Source organism: Saccostrea echinata, unplaced genomic scaffold, assembly GCF_033153115.1.
Source record: "Saccostrea echinata isolate AGI-Se365-2 ecotype Australia unplaced genomic scaffold, CSIRO_AGI_Sech_v1 ptg000042l, whole genome shotgun sequence".
NCBI classification, from domain to species: Eukaryota; Metazoa; Mollusca; class Bivalvia; order Ostreida; family Ostreidae; genus Saccostrea; species Saccostrea echinata.
The window spans coordinates 25,601-44,720 of NW_026889791.1; the positions used below are offsets into that span (position 1 = coordinate 25,601).

At 31.9% G+C, this 19,120-nt stretch overlaps 1 protein-coding gene and 1 pseudogene across 1 annotated transcript; both read left to right on the forward strand.

The window, feature by feature from the left end:
• The window catches only part of LOC133201110 (protein draper-like), a 255,372-nt pseudogene that overhangs the window by 12,686 nt on the left and 223,566 nt on the right, over positions 1-19,120 (forward strand).
• Positions 1,021-18,484, forward strand: LOC133201114 (multiple epidermal growth factor-like domains protein 10). Its single transcript, XM_061336904.1, has 12 exons — positions 1,021-1,094; positions 5,300-5,527; positions 6,573-6,827; positions 7,573-7,710; positions 8,094-8,231; positions 12,203-12,337; positions 12,638-12,775; positions 13,107-13,247; positions 13,986-14,123; positions 15,411-15,509; positions 17,858-17,969; positions 18,107-18,484. Exons 1-12 carry the CDS (start codon positions 1,022-1,024, stop codon positions 18,279-18,281), a joined length of 1,770 nt encoding a protein of 589 aa, XP_061192888.1. The 5' UTR covers position 1,021; the 3' UTR covers positions 18,282-18,484.

Below are 19,120 nucleotides of genomic sequence, written 5' to 3' on the forward strand. Positions count from 1 at the left end.
AAAACCCACATCCAAAATACCCAGAATAAACGATTATATTTGGCTGAAACTTTTTTTTCAAGATTCCCCAAAAGTCAAACAATAAATGTATTTTATTATGATCTTTTTTATCAGTTGTTACTTTTATATCCCGTCTGATTCCTCAATTCTATTTTAAAACAGCACATTTGATAACAAGTTACATCCACGTTTGAGTCTTAAATACATATGCTAAAAGTGTTCAAATACAATTGTTATTAATCTCATCTCATGAGTTTTCCTTTTTTTTCGCCAGAGTTCCATCATGGATAAGTAATACTTTCATAATGTTTATTATTTGAAATCATTACTTTCGTGAAAGGTAGAAACCTTGGAAATATTATGTCAAATGTAACAAACGATTTAATCAAATAAAACGATATAATCAAAACAATCAAATATCCTACAGACTAATAAATTTCTTATCCGTTAAGTTGTACATTGATCAGCATTAGACTTAAGTAAACATAACTCATGTCACCAATAATGTATATTTGAAATGGTTTTCAGCGAAATAACAATTAACAATAACCTATAAACCCCCTATGAAACTTCGATCAGATTTTCAGTATTTATGGAGGGTTTTTGTGTGTTTTTGTATAGGAATTAAAAAAAAAAAAAAATTAGTGCAGCTTTCGTGTTTCGTCACATTTCTCAAATTATTGATATGCAAAGCAATACACTATTAAGAGATAGTTTAAAGGTTTAAATCTGTATCACCATTATATTGGCTTCAGCAATAAAAATCACAAATTCTTCCATTCAATACTCGTAAAACACATTTTAAACTGTTTTAATGATCTTTTCCTGTACTTAAAAAAAAAAAAAAAAAAAAAAAAAAAAAAAAAAAAATACAAACAAACAAACATATACCTGTTAGATTTAAAACCCTACGGTGTCGTCCCATAGCTATGCATACGTGACATAATTCACAATTTAAAACTGCTATAGGTTATTGTGTAAAATTTACTTCCTGGATTCAAATCATTCCGTATCAAACGGAATGAATAGTGAAACTGGATTGTATTTCTGTCTTTTTGGAGTACTATTGACTGATAGAATTATTTCTGCTTATGGTGAGAATTATTTGCTTATGTTTTTTTTTCTCTCTCATTAGAAGCAACAATAATCAAAAACCTTCATTTCGTTCATCTACAGTAAAGTCCTAAATTTCATTCAAATACCTTTGACTTCCTGTCAAATCCAACAGTTCTTTACTGATGTTCAAATTGTTTCTATGAAAAGAAGATAATGAGTCTTGAATCTCACTTGTATGCCGGGGTCCTATGGTACCGGTGTACTTAACTTTGAAAGTCAAGTAATCGGGCAAAAAAGTTTTATATAATCATTTACGATGTTGTGTCAATAAAAAAATAAATAAATTACCTGTCTATGATGTTGTAATTGAATTGTTTACATATTTTACCGTAATAAAGACACAAATCTAACCGAGTCTAGCGTTTGAGTATTCAAGGGACGTTACTCTGGTACCGGTGCAAATGTATGGTCAGCTAGAAATGTCATAAAATAAACAAAATATGCCTTTGATTTTTTGTTAATCAACAGATTTACCAAAACAAAAACATGTTATATTAAATATGAATTTACATGATACGGTCAGAAATTATTTCCTTCTAAATTAGTTAAAATAAGTTGATCTAATCAGTAATAAATGAATATCCTTCAAGTTTGCTATTTACTTACATGTATCACAGTGAGGATAATTAAACACAAAACTTACTTTATTATACTTCTTCCAGAGATTCCTAGTTAAATAATATTGTTGGGGAAATCATTTTATATATTTTTATACTAATGAACATTTTTTAAGTTAAAAAAAATTAAAACATTTTTTTAAAAACAACTTTATATAAATTATTGTATTTTGAAACCTTTTTCAGGCTAATTTGAAGCGATGTTATAACAAATTTCACTATTATTTCGCCTTTGAAAAACTGTATAATTTTAACAGGAACAGCGTTCCATATATTTTTTTTTACATGTCACGTGACGAAAAAACATCAGACGACAACAAAGCTGAAGGCTGTCTGGAGAAATGGTTTACAATTTAATTGTTAATAACACTTTATCTGTGTCTGGTATGAAGAGTGGTGCAAAATAACACAGAAACTATGGGTCTTGTGAAAAATAGCTGATTTCTTACCAAACGACGTAACATTTCATACATAAATTAGATAAATCTTGACAGCAGGGTATCACTTCTCATCTCTAAAAATAGCCGGCCACCAGGTGTCGTTTTTTGCACGCGACAGTTAAAAATAGAAATACACCGGTACCAGAGAACCACCGGTATCATAGGAAGCGAGTATATTACCATAATGCACCTCATCCTCAAAAATTATTGTGATATTCACATTCATATAATGCACCTCATCCTTCAAAAAATATTGACCGTCATGGTAACCCATTCGGTAACGCGCTCGCTCCGTGATCGTAAGGTCGTGGGTTCGAGCCCAGGCCCCGACTGACCTAAGTCGATAAAAATTAGGTACAAGCGTTCGGCACTTTGAAGTGAAAGTTGTGGGTCCTCCGGATGAGACTTAAAAAAAATCGAGGACCCGTGTCACGGCAGGCGTTGGCACGATAAAGATCCCTCACTGCTCAAAGGCCCTGAGTGCCGAGTAAAGGTCTAAATTTGAAGCCCTTCGCCGGTATATGTGACGTTTCTATAGGAGTGAAATATTCTCGAACGGGACGTAAAACAACATATAATCAATTAACCAAAAAATATATTGTGATTGATTGACCCACTCCTAAAAATTCCTGTCGTTCAGTTTTACTGTTTTTTGCTTTGTTTTGTTTTGTTTGTTTGTTTGTTTGTTTTTTGTTTTTGTTTTTGTTTTGCTTTTTTTGTTTTTTTTTGTTTTTTTGTATTTTAAACAAGACAATGTATAATATATATTTGTATGTACATGTCAGCTATCAAACAGGATCAGAGAGTTCTTGAGCTCATTGCCGCTAGAACAAGAAAAGGTTAACAATACGACAAAAATAAAATTAAAACGAAGCAATACTGTATACTAGAGATATTAAGATACCCCCCCCCCCCCCCTCAGCATATCTAATTTTGTATCTTTTTGATATACAAAGAATGTAAAAGCTTGTTATTTTTAATCTGTTTCAAAATATCTTAAAAGACATATCAATTTAAGCGGAAAAAAAAAAAAAAAACAACAAAAAACACCATCATCATGTATGTAGCACAAATGCTGGTAATGTATCTCACTTTTTCATGAGGAAACTTGTAAAAGTAGCAATACTATAATTACACTTTACACGTTCTTGAGAAGAAAAATATATATATTGAATTGAGGAACTCTCGTTTAAACTTAAGTAACTTGGCCTCGGGCATAAAGCAACGTTAATGTAAATCAACAAAAGATGTGTAGAAAACCAATTTTACGCTTGATTTTTATTTTATTTAAACTCCTTCACGATTTTTTTTACAGACAACAAAATAATTAACTACTTCAGAAATTCATGTACTAAGCACACATTCCCCCGACCCTCTAGTTTTTTTTTTTTTTTTTTTTTTTTTTTTTTTTTTTTTTTTTTTCAATAAATTCTGCAATTTTATATTTGTATCTTCTCATGTGAGTGCAAAGAAGGACATGTGCATATGTTCATTTGCACAATCGTCTAGACTAACAATTTTTTCATAACGTTCTTCAAGTGCTAGAGGGAGAGAAAAAGAAAAATTGGAAAAATAAAAAAAATAAGGAAATTTATATCTTGTTAAAAAATTCTTAAATTGCTTAAAGGAAAAAAAAAATGCTTTTGTAAAACAAAATAATAGGTTAAATCAAATGTCAACTGGTGCTTGTAAATAAAAAAATTGAATGTATGTGTCTGCATGTCAGCTGGCGATTACTATACACAGTTATCAAGAAGACGATTTTTTTAATTAAAAAAATATTAATAAAACCCCCGCCCTGTTTCCCTGTAAATATACGTCAATGTCGTATTGCTCATCATTCCCATGCATAAAATTAGTGTTAAATTTTACTTCAGGTTTAATGATGAATTTGCAATAGTTATCTCATCCACTCAGATGCTCAGCCATAAGATATTTAAGGCAAACATTTTTATTTCATTATAATCTATATTTGCTTTATTTATGTATTTATCTGAGTGTGTTTCTGAATAGAGAATAAAATTTTAATTTTAAAAATACAGAATAAAGGACACACACGAAAAATAATTGTTGCTAGCTCATAAGATCTCTACAAAAACAGTTAAGAAATTTAAATTTTATAGATAAACACCGTGTTCTGATGGCTGTAAACATTTCCCTTATAAGGGTTTGACGAATCATTGACAAGAAGCTTGAAGTCATGTAAGATGTATGCATTCATTTCCTTTGAAAATAAAAAAAAGAAGCATTTATGAGAAAAATAGACTACCAGCGAATTCCCTACCCCGTCCATACCTGCACCCATTTTTTGATCCGAAGCACTGTTAAAATTTAACACTAAATTCGACGCAAGCGTTTGGCAGTCACTTTATCATGAGCTGCGTATTCTTTTTGTATTACATTTTCTTGTTAAAGGTATTTAGTAATATGTACCTTTTTCCGACCAACAGCCAGCTGTTTCACACCAGTAAGGAATCCTGTATAATAATAATTCCATATACCGGTTTATGTATAGAATAGATCTCATTAAGAAATAAAAAAGAAGAAAAAGAAAACTTCCAAACATCCTAAGTTTCAGCGCTGTATTTAAAAATCATGAATAAATATTAATACCAGCTGAGACGACAACTCCAAGGTTTAGTCTTACGGATCGAACTTAGTGGGGTTTTTTTATTCCTTGAGGCGATAAAAATACATTGTATCTGTATCTTTATGTTAGATACTAATGTACAATGTGGTTAAATGAAAAGCTTTCATATTTATTTAAATTCTCTATACATCTCACCAAATATAGTTATATATGTAGCATATGATGTAACTTTGAAAATAATTGAGTTACGATTATTAAATAAAATCTTTTGGAAGAACACTTCGCCTACCAACAAAGAAATTATACAGCGGAACTTATTAGAAGAATAAAAGACAGAAATTCCCCTGTTAGGATGATTTTTCCAAGAATACATTCAATTTATTAAAAAACAATATTGCTGGTTATAACACTGTTGTTAAATGTTTTCATAATTCAGTGTTGTCTGTTGGTGAAGATGAATGCATGCTTGGGAAAACAAAAGTGTAGTTGATAAAATTAAGATTTACAACGACAGTATATTTTCAATCTAATTACAGAAAACGTAGCAATAAACAAGACTGCCTGGCAGCAGTATCCGTATCCTGGCCAGCCATGGGGAGCGGATAAAGCAGTGGATGGCCGGTTTTCAAACCGGTCACATCATGGAGGACAATGTACAATATCTAACAATAAAAAACGAACGGCAATCTGGCGGGTGGATTTAGGACGAGTGCTCAGTATACATCATATCACTATCTATTACAGGACGGACAATATTCCATGGGGTACTGTAAAAACAGCTAGTTCAAATTTAGTAATATATTTTAGCATTGTTATAATTTCATTTTTTCAAAATTTTTTGTACTCCTCATAGAGGAATGTCACTGGTTACTAAATAGGCTACTAACTGCATTAGTACATGCATCTTTGAAAATAGTTTCTTCTTTTTCTTTGCTTAAAACATGTAAAATATCTAAATAAAGAAAAAAAAAATCGATGAGTTATCAATGCTGAATTCTCAAATATGTGAGAGACTACTTATCCTTACTTGTCCATTCTTTTTTGTGTAAACATCTTGGAATAAAGCAAGTTTACCTACTATATGGTCTTTATTGATTTTAGATAGAGTATCATCTCAGTTTAAGAACTTTTGCTAAATGGACTGATTGTATGTTCTTTTCACTCCTGCATGTAGAGATATCACATGGCCGTAGGAACCGGGGGGGGGGCATGCCCCCCCCCCCCAATAATTTTGCCGATATATAGATAACTGTAGAAAACATTCCCACTATATGCTTGTGCCCCCTCAATAAAAACGTCTGATGACTTTTGTTTTACTTGTCAAGGAATCTTTGGTTGGTAGTGCCCCCTCAACTGAAAACATATGGCTGTTCCCCCCAAACTGAAATTGCTTCCTACGGGCCTGTATCACCTACTTCAGGTGAAGTGTCTTGGCTTTTAAACCATAGATATATGAAATAATTCTAATTTGGTGGAGAAATTTTATCTATTAAAAATAAAAGTGTAGTGTGCCGAGTACTGAAAATAATATACTTCTGATATTAGTCTCTTTATCTCATTTTTCTGGTCTTCATTTTATTAGACTCTAATTCTCTACAAACTTCATCGTGAATTCAAGGATTTTCTTACAGAAATCTTATCTAAGACATGAAAATGAAATGTTAAGCAAGTATCTTGTTCAATTTGTTAAGCTCATAAAGATCCCGAACTTATTTGCATATTTGAAATGTTTTTTTAACAATACTGAATACTGTTCGTTATCTTTATATTTCACACCTATATTATTGAATTTTAATAACATTTCTCCAGATTCAAGCAATGATTACACAGCTCGATTCCTTGGCTTCTCTATTTACATATCGAACACAACTAACAAAGATGAAGGAATTTTATGTTTTAAAGACACAAACTATACAAGGGCCATAATACCGGAAAATGTAACGATAGAATGTGTAAAACATGGACAGTACGTCATTTACTACAATGAGAGACGCCCAGGAGTTACCTACCCTGATGGATATTCCATGTACGCATTCAACGAGCTATGTGAAGTTGAAGTTTATGGTAAGAAGAGACAAGGAAAATTCGCCCAAACAGGGTTATTTTTACGTACCGCACCTATTAAATGGAACATTTTTTTTTTTTCAAAGTAAAAAATAGATGTTTTATGAGAATGAAATGCCATACAAATACACGTACAGAGAGAAGGTGTATCTTAATTTTCCTTTTCGTAGATAACATTATTGTTTATTGTTTTAGTTTGCAGTTGAATATGAATACGTTTTAAATATTTTAAGAAAACAAAACCCACTTAAAACTAATTTCTTGCAAGTGAAAATATTATAAAAGGACCATTTTTTATCGATGTTAACACATAAATAGGGATGCTTTTGACATCTGTACTTATGAGACCCAACCTTCTTAAATCAATCTTCTTCAAAACCTCATAAGAAATTATAATGTTCTGGAAATGAAGCAATAAAATTTTCAAACACAGATTAGTAATATCGATAAAACACTACCCCAAATTTTATTCTCAAGCAGTACATCTCGGTGACAGACTATTATTATCAATGTAGAAACGTTTGACTTTCCTATTCTTTTTCTTTGTTAAAATTGTGATACGTTGTTGTTATAAGAAAAAGGATAGTGATGATGACGATAATGATGATCGACGTCATGAATATCACTTTTGCATATTCAATAAGGATAAGAAACTAATCTATAATCCTTTAAATTTAAAAAGGATACTGTAAGATATATGCACAGGGGATAATATAGTTTTCTATTGTCATCACTTGATTTTTAGGATGTCCTTCCTCAGGGTTTTATGGAAACAATTGTTACTTACCCTGTCCACTAAACTGTCAAGAGGGTTATTGTAACATTGTAAGTGGATCTTGTATGGGGTGTATTACAGGTTTTAAAGGTCCACGATGTGAGGAGCGTACGTAAATTTATTCCTTCTGAGAAAGATAGAGAAGAATAATATATTTAGAGAAAGAAAGAAATTTGAATTGATCATTTTGTTTTCTTGCGTAAAAATTTCAATTTTCTTTAAAGTCAACAAAGTCCTTATTAAATAACCTATAGCTATAAGTTAAGAAACTTGATTGTGACCTATTTGATGATTTCTGTTCTGACGCTAACGTTAAATTAAAAGTAAATATTATTAGTCAGATCATTGATTTGATATAGCTAAAGAAACTGATACATTACTGTCACATTATTCCCGTTTTTGTTTCTTATTTTTTTAAACAAATATTGGCATTGTTTATGTTCAAATTTATTATAATTTAATGATTACTTCCTGGGTTTTTGATTTTTAAGAATGTGATAATAATCGATATGGCTTTGAGTGTAACCTCACCTGTGGTAACTGTAGCAATGGAGAACAATGTAATCATGTGAAAGGAAGTTGTCCAAACGGATGTGATGTCGGTGCTCAAGGAGATACATGTGACGAAGGTGAGATAGATCTTTTTTATTCCGACTCATTCTTTTACTTACACTTTCAACAGAAATGCTCTCTTTTTCCAATACCTGTTTAAAAAGTAAATATGAAAACGTAATTGTAGAGACTCTGTGACACGAATGTTCCGAAATTTTGTAAAAGACATTATAAAGGTGAGATTTCTGGACCAAAATCTAGTAAATGAGGTACAAGAAAAAAACCTTTAGTGAACATTTGTCTCATGATTATATCTTGGCGTCACGGGTTTCCTATAGTCTAACAACAACCACGGTCTGAATTGATTCCCAGTTTTGTCAATGATTTTCAAACCCTATTAGTTTTTAACATTAAAAAAATCGCCGATAATAAATTGACATAAAGTCGTCATCATATGAATTTTCTAGCTATAAATGAAATGGATACCGTATTTGACGAATCAAAACCAGCGTCATATGTTTCTGATAGTTTGATTCGTCGGTATGTTTCTTTACTAAAGTATGGTGAACAACTGCATGAAGCAATAATCAAATTAAAAAAAGCTATTTTATAGTAAAAGATATATTTGACATATTTAGGTACACGTATCTTAAATTTGCAATTATACACCTATGAATGAAATTCTACTAAATATTGAGTATATTCATATACAATGTTGACGTAAACATTTCTTTTTAAATTGCAATTATATTTGGTAGCTGTCATCTATTAACAGCATGGACAATTATGTTGTGTTTTTGACAACACGAACAGGTGAACAGTAATGCAGGTGAACCCAATGTCTACATGACTTGATTGAGCCCATTTGACTATAACAATTTCATACACATTTCTTGACTTTACATAAAAATTCTTGCATACACAACACTTCTCATCTTCACTCATTTGTGATTCATATTCTTCTTCATCTGAGTTTAAAATATAATTTTCTGAATCAATGAGATTGATATATGATGGACAAGGTTGAGATGATGATGCTATTAATTTCTTGGTCTTTTAGTTGTTTTTTATTCACAGTTTTTGGTGTTTTTTTTGTTTTTTTGGTTTTTTTTTGTCTTTTTGTCTTTTGTGTAACGTCCCTCTCGAGAATTTTTCACTCATATGGAGACGCCACCCCTTGCCGGTAGAAGGCTGCGAATTTACACCTATGCTAGGCACTCAGGGCCATTGAACAGTGAGGGATTTTTTTCTGTGCCAACACCCACTGCGACACGGGACCTTGGTTTATTCGGTCTCATCCGAAGGACCGGTCTCCACGTCCCGCAGTGGATTCGAACCCGAGACATAAGGATCAGCTCCTTATTCCGCGACTCTAGATCAGACGCTCTAACAGACGCTCTAACCACGGCGCCACGCGGGCGACCACAGTTTTTTGTAGTTTTAGAACTAAATGTGTTGAATGATTTTTTTTAGCAATCTTGCTTAAATATTCTTTCATTTTTCCAAGTGTTTCATCTTCAGTTACAGCTTTCCCTCCAATTACATGACTGATGTTACTTCTCTTCTTTTTTAAGATTTCAATTTTATTTTGAACGTCTCCGCCTTTCTTTGAAAAGATACCTTCATCAATAGATGAATAACTATCTCCAGTGCAGTTAATTTGTTTCTCTTAGCAAGAAAGTGTCTGTTTTGATGTTGCAAGTTCATTTGCCTCAGTTGTGTTTCTTTCTTCGGTTTCAATTTTGGAATTATCTCCCATTTCATTTTGGTAGAGGAGGGGGCAGAACAAAAAGAAAAACGTTGTTTTAGTCCAATCTATTAGATCTAATAAAATGTGGCTACTATGACCATGAGAAAGGCAAGTATAGCCTCAGATGGATTTCGACCTTGAACATACTTTAGAAATTGGTTGTTTATATATAAAGGAAAAACTTACTTCAGAATTTGACCATCCACTATGTGTCATTGTTCCATCAGCACCAACAGATTTCCCGGAATCATCCGCTGACATGGAAAAACAAAGCATGGGGAATTTGATTTCCTAGTGCATTCCCGAAACCAATTACTGGAATTGTTTTGATCTTTTCTGACATAACTGCTTGAGGATGGTATCCTTTTCTTGCAACTATATTAGAGGGCTTGCTCTGTATTCATTCCCTTTTCATCGATGTTATGTATCAAATGGGGCTTATCCTTTAAGTTATATTTTTTCAAGAATTGATTCGATGTCACGGAAGTATGATCTTATTGAAGTTTCTTGTGCAAATCTTGCCCTTAATTCAGAAAAAAAAAGCTTGATGGTGTAACAACTTTTAATTCTGGCCATCTTCTCATAAAACTGTAAACCCATTGCATGCATAAGCATTTTTCTTTCAAACAGTTCTACAGGTGTAATATTACCATGGTGAGTACTTCTGTCCTTGTATAACCATAACCAAGAGAAGCTAATTCTTTCAAATGGTTTACAAGTTTGACCTCATCATACTGAGACAGGAGAAGCTCCGAACCAGATCTTGTACGGTTAACCCTATTGCCAACAAGGTCTCTGAGATTTGTTAAGGGAACAGCATGTTCCTTAGCTACCCTGTATACAGGGAATCCATCTTGTTTCACTGACTTATACGCCCTGACAAGTGCGGGTGAGGAATTACAACGTTTTCTTTTATTTGTCACTGCTTAAAATATTTTAAAATGACGTTATTCAAAATATCTCTTTAGAAATCATCTAATTTTATGACGGCTTTCGGCTTCCATACATAGAAAAACTAATAAAGTCACATGATAACTTTACAACTGGAAGTGTACTTTATCAGATGATGAGCGTCTTTAGATACAGTACCAATCCAAAGGGTTTTCAGAGGATTTTTATGACCACAATTTAAGGTAATAAGAAAAATGATATTTACATCGCTTAATGCAGTTTTTTTCCCCTGATATTTACTTTTGCACACAGCATAATTTTGATCTTTTACATATATTGATCTGGCGAGATTCCCTACGTAAGATGTCCTTATTGATTAGAAATATAATGTAATTTTAGTGAAAACTCACGCGACGAAAATAAACTATCGGAAACATTACTATTGGGAACATATGACGACACGATATGTTCCAATCATTGTTTATCTTCGGCAATTATAAGCTATAAAAAATACACTATATAAGTTAACAGTCTTTAATAGATAATCGAAGGCCTAACCTTAACATTCACAGGTTTGAATATGATTCTTTCAGAGATGGATAACTATATTTTATGGAAAATAAGTCTTTTGATGTTGCAGCTTAATATTTTTTGTACTCAGTGTGATTTATGTCCGAATGTTTGCTAAAGGTAATGTAATACTTAAGTCAAAGAAAATATTTTTTGGTATAATTTGACGTTCAAACGAAGAAACTGACCAAAGGGAATATGCATTCACCCTTATCCTGTATCTGATAAAAATCTTGGAATTTCATTGGTCGAGAAGAATACCTTATTACATGGCGGTAGGAACCAAGGGGGAGGGGTGTGTGCCCCCAATAATTATGCCGATATATAGAATGCTATAAAAACACAGTTACTTTATGCTTGTGCCCCCTCAATAATAAAGTGAGGTGACCTTTCTTTTGTTTGCTTGTCAAGCTGAAATGTTTGTTTACCCCCCCCCCCCCCCTGAAATTGCTTCCTACTGGCCTGATATTAAAAGGTATAATGCTGCCCACCGACATTATATTGTTAATATGCCCCCATCTGACCTTCTCACAACATATCAATTCAATATACCCCGTCCACGTGCCTTACTGTCAAGATCATATTCAATATGTTTAATTTTGAACACGCCTAATAACTGACGTAACAATGAAAACAATTGTTACGGAACAGTTTGCTTAACTCGGACAAAATGAATTTTATTGAAAAATCTTCGATAGGATACGCCTTGCCCAATATGCATTTTTTCAGGGACCCCATATATATTCCTTATTTTTCCCTCTAAGTGTCTAAATAACTAATAAGATATACCCATTTTACGAGATATTCACAGTATTTCAATCATCTTTTCTCTGACAGCTTGTCCATTTGATAGACACGGAGAGAATTGTGTTGAGATCTGTAAACCAACCTGTAGAGGAGGCTGTAACAGATTCACTGGTGCCTGTGAGTTTGGATGTAACGCTGGATGGAAAGGAACCTTCTGTGAAAATGGTAATTTTTGGTTCAGACAGTTATTTTTGTTATTTCATTCTCTTGGATTTTTAATGAAATGGTAGGAAGGGCGTCGTGGATTAAATTACATTTAATGTACTTAAGGGCTTAATTGTTTATTGTTATTTACAATTTGGAAGAAAACATAAAAAAAGATATTGCAGTAAAGGATGAATGCATAACAGCAATACTATCTGTTATATCTATTTTTAATAGAATTTCACCATAGGTTTTTTTTCTTTCAGTTTTTGGTTCATATGCTAGAAAATAAGTTATGAAAATTAGTATTGCATCTTGCAGAATGTGATGGGTGGTTTTACGGTGCAGAATGTAGCATCTCATGTGGTTCTTGTTTAAATTTCGAACAATGTCATCACATCAATGGAACATGTTTCGGAGGATGTGACAGAGGATTTCAGGGAGAAAGATGTACAGAAGGTGGAAACGTTCTTTTTACATCCATTGCGTACACAAAAAGCAAATTTATTAATATTTAAAAAAAAAAAAAAAAATCAGATAAGATTTCAAGATTTTGAGAAACATTTATCTATGTTAGAATCCAGATCTGCTATAATTCGGGTCTTAAATGTTTCTTCTCATTCGTGTATATAAACAATGATTTAAATTCCCTTCAAAATTTTGCAGCTTCTTCGGTACAGACAATCCGAAACACAAACCAAGGAGAACACCTATATTTGCGGAGGTAGAAATGAATAGTTTTTATTATTTTCTTTTCATTTATCTATTTTTTTTTTTATTTTTCTCCTAGAATGTTCTGAAGGACGGTATGGCTATAATTGCCAGGAAACGTGTAACATCAACTGTGGAGTCCCTGGTAGATGTAACAGAGTAACAGGACAATGTCAAGGCGGATGTCAGGAGGGGTGGAAAGGGACGAGATGTGATCAGAGTAAGCTTTATTCAAAAACAGAATGTTTTGAATGAAATATAAAGTAACGAACAGTATTCAATCTCGAAATTCCAATGAAACGATACGAATTTGGAGCAGAACAAACACGGACCTCAAAATTTAGAGGTGGGATCAGGTGTCATGGATGAGTGAACATCCCCTGCCGACCAGTTACACCCGCCGTGTACTCCTTGTCATGATCGGGAAACAAAAACCGGAAATATCCGTAAACAATTCAGTGTATTAATAATGGCCTAACAATCACTATGAAAAACGTCAGTCATCATTTGACTCAATGACAGGTTGTATATGCTGACAAGGTCATTGTATCGACCGAAAAACTTGCGAAAAGATTACTTCAAACGAGATTTCTGATTTTTGAATCAGATACATTACTCAACTTTGATTATGTTTCGAGTTGAAAAAAAAAAAAATGAATGCCTTGACGGATCATAATATTTTATTGTTTTTATCAGTATTTCAATTGGAATTTTCATGCATGCATTGTTATGTGCATATTGTCAGTCTACAAAGTATGACAAATATGCAAAAATCATACTTGAACAATGTTTAAAATGATTTTCAAATAATAAAGTGTTTTTCAATTTTTATTATCTTTGTTAATATCTTTTTATTATAGATATTGTAAATATGGTATTTTCACTGTGAAATTTGTGTTAATGGACCTAGTAACTTCTAGCGTTAAAATGGCATATCATTTTAATATTATGTTTACAGAATGTGACGGTGGTACGTTTGGGCTAAACTGTGCACAGTCATGCGGGGTTTGCCTCGATAAAAAACAATGCCATCACATAAACGGGACTTGCTTGAATGGCTGCGATAAAGGTTATCAAGGAATTAATTGTACACAGGGTAATGTACCGAGGGCTCTATACAAAAAATTGAATATTACGTATATTTCTATGGATGAATAAATCAATGAAACCTGTCTGTTAAATGTCGTTCATGTCTCATCCAATTAATGAGAGACACCTATTTATAAAAAAAAAAATAAATTGACCAACATAGCAAATTGATTTTTTATATCTAGCTTTAAGTAAGCTGTATACAATAAGATAAATTGCTCTTCTATTGACAGAGCCAGAAGATTAACTTATCTTATTGTTCAAAATCAAGAAACACAAACTGATTTTTTTTTATTACATGTTGATAACAGTATAGTCCGTAGCCCTAGTGCCCACATGAAATTCATCCTTCTTAGATGCTAAATTAAAACTTATTCTTAGTTTTTAGATGGTCTTGAACAATATTTTGTTATCAAAACACCAATTACATGTAATTGTGACATGTATTATTTTGTTCTGACAATTGATATTTTACTCATACTGTGAATTTATATGAAGTTTTTGTTTTATTTTGTTAAATTTCAAACGATTTTTGTATAAATTGATTTAATATGCAAATGAAAGGATTTATTAAACACAAGTGAACTCCAAGATGATAATTTTAACAAATATTAACTGATACAAGCGATTATTTTTCTATGATCTCTCTTTAAATGAAAACTACTATTTGTATAGTCGGTAGCACATGGTCTCAAAATAGTCAATAAAAATATCTGACACGGTTTTTCTCTGAGTATTACCAAATAAGTTTGAAATTTTCATCCCCATATACAGTATCTTTAGAAATATTGAAGGTAATTTAATGTATTTTTACTTCAAATGTCCATATATGAAAAGTAGAAAAACTCTCAAAGATTAACAAATTTACCCATGTCCTTTATATACTGTAACATTTTAATTGAAATGATTTATGTGATTTTTTTTTTTTTTTTTTTTTTTTTTTTTTTTTTTTTTGCTCAGACAATATTTGGTGAAGGGTTTGTATTTGAATTATACTTTTTTTTCAGTTGAATATGTTCAAGATAAATGTTATGCCTGAATATGTATAGTCCGTAGCCCACTTGGGTCTTTACTATCGTAAGAGTGAAAACTTTTTAACCGCTTGACAGAAATGGAAAGAGATTTCAGACAATCTGTCAAAAAGATGTAGTGTTACATAGAACATACTTGTAATTCATTTCATTTCACTTTGACTTTATATTTTTTTTTTTTTGCTAATCTGCAACCAAGATGGTCACCTAATTATAATCTTAGCCAAGCCGATTTACTATTGTATTTGTCAATTTTCTACTAGTGTGTCCAGAAGGATTTCATGGATACAACTGTCAGGAGACATGTAGCATCACTTGTAGAGATCCAAAGAATTGTGACTCCATATCAGGGCAATGTAGTGGTATGAATATATTACATTATTAGCATATTATTAATTCTACTATAATTATACTACTCCTTTTGGTCCTTAATACATTAAAATTCTCGCAAAATTACACCCCAAAAAAATTAATCTGCAATTCTTGTTTGGAAAGGAATAAAAAAAAAATCATTTAGGTTAGTTGGAAATGATATCCGAGTGTTAAACTATACATTGCATGCAATGAAATGTATGAAGATAACGAACAGTATTCAAGCTCAAAAGTTCATTAAACAATACAACGTTTGGAGAGGAGCAAACACGGACCCCTAAAACATCAGAGGTTGGATCAGGTGCCATGGAGGAGTGAGCATCTCCTGCTGACCGGTTACACCCACCGTGTGCTCCTTGTCATGATCTGGTAATAACAAAAATATCCGTCGACAATTCAGTGTGTAAATTGTGGTATAACAATTAGAACGAAAAACGTCAATCAGCATTTGAGTTCATGATAAATCATGTTTGCTGACAAAGTCATCGTATCGACCATAGAACTTACGAAATGACGGTTTAAACGAGACTGCTGCTGTTTTTGTTTCATCAATTTGTTGGTCAATAACTTACCTCGTTTTAGAAACTGTTCATACGTTTATCAAAAAGCTTTATTGTTAGATTATCATTAGCGTTTTTTCCCCAGTAAAATATCCATATATAAACAGATGTGTCAGACCCTGTGGCATCTTTTATTTCAAGCTCACTGGGATATATCGTATTGACATACAAATGGAAATAAACATTGTTAATTGACAGTGCCTCGACGAAATATCTAAATGTCGAATTGAAGGCCACAACAAGTGTTTTCTTTTCACGTACAAGATTGTGAACAAATTCTGCTTCGGATGAATACAAAAAATAGGTCTGCTAATAACGAGGCGCAGTTGGTACCAATGGGAATTCTAATAGATTCTTGGAAGTACTGGTCTCCAAAAACCACATAGATATTGTCAATCAGAAACTCAGAAGCATCTTTTAATATCAACTTCAGAGTACCTGTATTTACAATCAGAATGTTTTTCAACAAAATAATTTTGCAAATGACCAATGACAAGGTGATTAAATTTACGAGTTCCATTTTTATTGAAAAAGCAGCTGTCACTGATATAAAAAAAAAAAAAAAAAAAAAAAAAAACAGAGGCCAGTTTTACCAAAGAACATACGACTATGACCAAAATTTAAGTCTGCCTATTACTTCCTATTTCACATTGATTTGAAAAATGGTTTTAATCTTTTTAAAAAGAATTTCACAAAATATTCTTATGCTAGCAAATTTTAAACAGAATAATTAATTTTGCAAAATTTTCCAAGCAACGGGCCCCTGGACTTTAATTTATCGTGAAGAATGGTTGTATATTAAGTTGAAAGGTCGTAAGATTTTATGTTGTTTATTTTGGTAATCTTTTGTGATTTCAAATATTCCAAAAGATCCTTGGAATTTTTAAGTATCCACATCTGATTTACACCACCTCTCGAATATATTGTTGCACAGTACTCCTGAAGTTTCTCCTTCACTACTTTTCATATTTTAGTGAGGAGTAAAAAAAGAGGCTTGGTAAAACATTCACTGGATGCAACTGATTACACCGTCCATTCCAAAACCTTTGATTTGAAGGGTTGCTTTTAAAAATGGCGTCAGACTTTGAAACTTGACAATGGCACTGAAATTGCCGCTATTAACGATGGTTTACAAATTATACTTATTGATAAGTGCAGTATCGTACACTGCATTTTTGTCGAAAGATGTAATTCCCTATTTTTTCTCTTCTTTTCTTGAATTTAGATTCTATCAATTTTCGTTAATATGCAATCGCCCTTCACTAAAAGGATACTGTGGGTTTAAATATGTCCAAAATTTCATACAGTGTGTCTTTGTTTTATTTTATTGAGTCTTAGTCAGTATGAATTGAAAAATAACGTTAGAAATTTTAATTTGTTAATTAATTAATTAGTTAACTTTTTTTTTCATTTCCTTTTATGCATTGTCATAATATTTGCTTGTTTAGTACTTATTACATTTTTTATAGATACAACTCGAACAACGTTCGTGCGTGACTACTTATTTAATTATGTATTGTTCATTTCTAGTTGAACATCATTTTTTGCTGTTTAATTGTTAGATTACTAGCGCAATGAAAAAACCACTAATTATAGAATATTACGCGGTGGCTGTCCAAAAGTTTTTATATTATATTTTAAAAAAAATGAGATTTGGTCATCATGAAAATTAATGAAACAACTTTGTTGAAACTGAAATTGTCGGGCTCAGTCAAAGTTTCCAAGAAAAAAAAAATGTTTTAATTGTGTAATAACACGTTTTGCTTTTTTTATTACAGTGATAGGACATGCGTCAGACTGTGATACAAACAGTCAGTGCTATCCATCTCTTTACGGTGTTATATCAACTCTTTGTTTAAGCATTGCTTTAAATATATTTTCCGCAATCTGGTGAGTTATTTTTTTTTTTATTTTTCATTTATTTTTTTTATTCTTAAAACCAATCATGAATTTCTCTTATGATATAAGGTCACTGGCTTCTATTTGATATTTTAATATGCAGGTATTTTTTTTCCTTTTGATTTTAGGATTTTCAGAAATAGAGCATGTAATGGACAGAATCAAGAAAAGAAAAACAAGAAACAGTTGTCCACAGAGCAAACAACATCTAACACAGAGATCTATGACAAAGTAGAAGACAACGCAGGTTACCAGGAACTGTGTCAAATAAGTCAGCCTTCCAACTATGACAAGTTACGTTAGCGGTAACTCGCAGAAAATAAGTCCTCTTATTGTCTGTGTAATTAATTCAATTTGTATCCCTTTACTAAATAAAAAAAAGCTTTCAAATGATACATTTATTGATGATACCAGTCAATGTACACGTGAAGCAAGAAATTACATGCAAATGGAAGGTAGCATTTTAACAAACTGTTATAATTATTCAATAAAATTTCAAATTCCAAAGGCTGAAAAGTTGTGAAGAAATAAACAGTCTGGAAAAATGATTATATTCATGTACGATGTCAACATTATTGGCATGACCTCTTATGGATTTTTTTTTTTTTTTTTTTTTTTTTTTTTTTTTTTTTTTTTTTTTGCGCTCTCTGAACCATTGTGAGAATCATTACAACGAAGAAAAACAGAGGAAGATGGAACAGCTCTCTGATAAGACATATATCTTTTCAAGAAAAATCCTAATATGTCCGATAATTTATCTTACAAGAACTTATTTATGGACACAAATATGTTGTAAGTAAATTCAAAACCAATATAAGACACAAAAATTAACCTATGTTTTCTTTTGTTCATATATATAATAGATATCAACATTTAATGTATAATACTCGCTGACAGTTTTGTTTCACTTTTTTACAAATTCAAAGCTTCCCATCTCTTTATAAATTATTTAAAATTTACAGTAATTTATCAGGTAGCATATATAGATTTTTTCTTAGAAGTGCATGTTCTCCCATAAACAAATATTTCAAAGAAAAAGATAGCTCTTGCTGATAGATGCATTTTCTGGAGAGTACAGAGAACAATGTGATGCTCAAACTTAACTAGAATGTTCCAAGGAACGCATGTGTAGCCTGCTTTGT